This window comes from Mesocricetus auratus, unplaced genomic scaffold (genome assembly GCF_017639785.1).
Source record: "Mesocricetus auratus isolate SY011 unplaced genomic scaffold, BCM_Maur_2.0 Super-Scaffold_100011, whole genome shotgun sequence".
Taxonomy (NCBI): Eukaryota; Metazoa; Chordata; class Mammalia; order Rodentia; family Cricetidae; genus Mesocricetus; species Mesocricetus auratus.
In genome coordinates this window covers 82,087,081-82,090,550 of record NW_024429195.1, presented here as the reverse complement: position 1 = coordinate 82,090,550, position 3,470 = coordinate 82,087,081, and the positions used below count along the sequence as shown (strand labels likewise).

Below are 3,470 nucleotides of genomic sequence, written 5' to 3'. Positions count from 1 at the left end.
ACTTCTAATTAATGGGCAGTTTGGAGGTGAATTTTGGCACAAGGCTTCCCTCTGAGAAGAATGCTATGGAAGGCCGTCTTTAGGACTTAGCCTTGTTACCTATAGTTTTCTATGGAGAATCCTGTGGTAGACGATGGCTTACCTCCTCTTGTGCTGGACTTTTCTCCTGGGTTAGTGGACACATGGCCATCTGGACTTCCTGCAGGGCTCCCACTTCGGCTGTCTCAGTCACACCAGGAAAATTTCTACCCCATGTCTCAACCTTCATAGATACTTATCACTTCAGATGATAATGATGTATGCAAGACACAGTCTTAAGAACTTTGAAATATATAGTGTAGATTCTTGACTCTTATTCTATTCTGGGACATCCATTTTCAAGTGGTTTCTCCCGTCACACTCTTCCCTAGCGTTTGGAGTTTTATTACCTCAAACCTTTGATCCTCTCCTATCCTTTCCTATTTTAACTATTTTTTTTCTGTCTCTGAAACCACTGCTTCTCATCCTCTGTTGTTTACCTTCAGCTAAACCATTTCATGCTGATGGTTATGGTGGTGCTATAGGACTGTTCCTTTAGAAATAAGATTTGCTAATTTTCATATTCATGACTATCCTGTGATGTTTGCAGCGGACATTAGAAAACATATAGATTAAGAAACACAGGAGTGGATCTTGGGCACCCCATACAGCTACGTGTGTGCAACCGCACAACTCTCCACTTCCACTGGTACCGCTTCCTCCTGAGACACGTGACTTCTCTTGCAGGCTGGCACACAGCAGCATAGTCGTCTCAGACAATTTCCAATTCTCTTCTTAACCCTTTTCCAGACTCGGGATAGACTGCTGGCAGAGCCTGCAGTTACATCTTCAGGAGGGACATCTTCAAAGATGTTGTTGGATGTTGCCTGGGGGGATGATTTCTGGATTTCAGTTATGTCTTCATAACTTATGTCTTCAGGAGAGACATTGTCATATGTTTCATGAAGGGAAGATCTCTGGACTTCAATTATGTCTTCAGGAGAGACATTGTCATATGTTTCATGAAGGGAAGATCTCTGGACTTCAATTATGTCTTCAGGAGTGACAGCATCAAACCTGTTCCTGGATGTTTCCTGAAGGGACGATATCTGGATTTCAGGTCTGCCTTCAGTAGGGACATCATCAAAGGTGTTCTTAGATGATGTCTGAAGGGAAGATATCTGGATTTCAGGTCTGCCTTCAGTAGGGACATCATCAAAGGTGTTCTTAGATGATGTCTGAAGGGAAGATCTTTGGATTTCAGGTCTGCCTTCAGTAGGGACATCATCAAAGGTGTTCTTAGATGATGTCTGAAGGGAAGATATCTGGATTTCAGGTCTGCCTTCAGTAGGGACATCATCAAAGGTGTTCTTAGATGATGTCTGAAGGGAAGATCTTAGGATTTCAGGTCTGCCTTCAGTAGGGACATCATCAAAGGTATTCTTAGATGATGTCTGAAGGGAAGATCTTTGGATTTCAGGTATGCCTTCAGGAAGGCCATCATCAAAGGTGTTGTCAGATGATGCCTGAAGGGAAGAAATCTGGATTTCAGGAATGTCAGCAGGAATGACATCATCGAAGCTGTTCTTGGATGTTTCCTGAAGGGAAGAAATCTGGATTTCAGGAATGCCTTCAGGGGTGACATCGTCAAAGGTGTTCTCAGATATTTCCCGAAGAGAATCTTTTGTGATGTCATATGTGCCAGTGGTATTCACAATGTGAGGTACCTCCCTGTAACTTCCTGAACTCTGAGTGCATGAGCTGTTGTTGGGGGTGTTCAGTTCCTGGGATGTCTTGAAGGACAAATATTTTGAAAAAGAAATGCTCTCAGAGGACAGGGATCCTGAGGATGACGAATAGCAAATCATGCTATCCACTGCCAAACATCTACTCTTGACATAAGTAATCTTACGACGAGCCAATTTGGAGGCTGCGTGTGGACATTTGTTTCCCTTCTGCTGGCAGCACAAGGTGGCAGGCATGCTCAGGCTTCTCATCGTCTTCTTCCTTGATCCCTTCTCATCATCCACCCGGTGTTCCTCCAGCAAGGCGGAGAGAGCAAGCTCACTCAGTCCCCTCTGAGAAGTAACGCCAGTGAGAGCATCTGCTGGGGACATAGCAACACAGGCCTGCAAAAACTTCTCAGCATATTTAGAGTGGTCGCGGGGTGACTTGTGGTTTAAAATTAGGTATGTGGCCATTATGCTATTGAATTTTTTCTCACGTAGACAAGCAGTAGTGGCCTTTGGGTCATAGCCCATCCTCCACATAGCCACCAAAATGCTGGGATTTGGGTTGTTGCAGAGTGCCTCTAAGTATGGTGTGGTTTTGCATATTTCTTCCTTTGCCTTGACCCACTGGTGCTGCCTAATGTCATATATCTTGGGCCTCTGCTCCGGCTTCACAGTGAACAACTGCTCAATGATGTCTGCTATGTTTTCTGAAAGTCTGTAAGGGAGGTGGTACTTGGGATCCTGCATCTCCTCCTCCATGTCTGAGTAGGTACTGCCCTTGAATGGAAAGTCTGCCGTCACCATTGCATACAAAACTACTCCCATGCTCCAGATGTCCACTGCCTTGGCGTCGTATTCTTTGTCAGAGAACAGCTCTGGAGCACAATAACCAATGGTTCCACAGAAGCCCTTGGTACTTTGGCCAGGGGTGACACGGGTGGCCAGGCCAAAGTCGCATAGCTTGATGTTGCCTTTGTCATCAAGCAGCATATTATCCAGCTTGATGTCTCGGTGTGCAATGTTATTCTTATGGCAGTAGTGAACTGCACACACTAGCTGTGTAAAAATGTGCTGGGCCTCCTCCTCCTGCAGAGAGCCCACCCTCTCAATGTGGCTCACCAGATCTCCACCAGCAGCATGTTCCAACACCATATAGGTGTAATCTTCGGTGTTGATGACATGGAACAGCTTGATAATATATGGGTGGTCCAACGTTTTCAAGATGTCAAGTTCGGTTTGAATGCCGAAGTCATTCCTTCTTCCATTTTGCAGGACCTTGATGGCAACTTGCTCCTCTGTTTGAAGGTGGCAAGAAAGCTTCACCTCAGCAAAGTTCCCTTTGCCAAGGGTCCTGAGGATGACATAGTGATCGGATAGTGTCTCCTCTTCAGAGGTGCTGGCCTTCAGGTCCAGCTGCATGGTCACCTTCTCACTGGTCTTGTTAGTGAGGTTCTTGGTAATATCCATGACAACACCAACTGAGAAAACCAGATAAAAACAAAGAGAAGTAGGTCTTAGGGAAAGTCTATAGCTTTCAGTTTCTACTTGGAAAAGTGTGACAAATGCAAGGCACACTTACAATGAACCTGTCAGTTACACAAATAAAAATGAGAATAAACTTGACTCCATGAAGGCTTTTGGAAAATGTACTGAAGATGAGAACTGAATCTGAGGAAGTAGACAATAATGCACATTCCAAAAGCATAAAACATTGATTAT

General features: G+C 44.7%; 1 protein-coding gene across 1 annotated transcript; it reads right to left on the bottom strand.

Moving 5' to 3' along the window:
- Positions 1-689: 689 nt before the first annotated feature.
- On the bottom strand, positions 690-3,218 carry LOC121143132 (sperm motility kinase X-like). The gene has a single exon (XM_040754318.1). The coding sequence runs from the start codon at positions 3,216-3,218 to the stop codon at positions 690-692; it is 2,529 nt and encodes an 842-aa protein (XP_040610252.1).
- Positions 3,219-3,470: the final 252 nt, after the last annotated feature.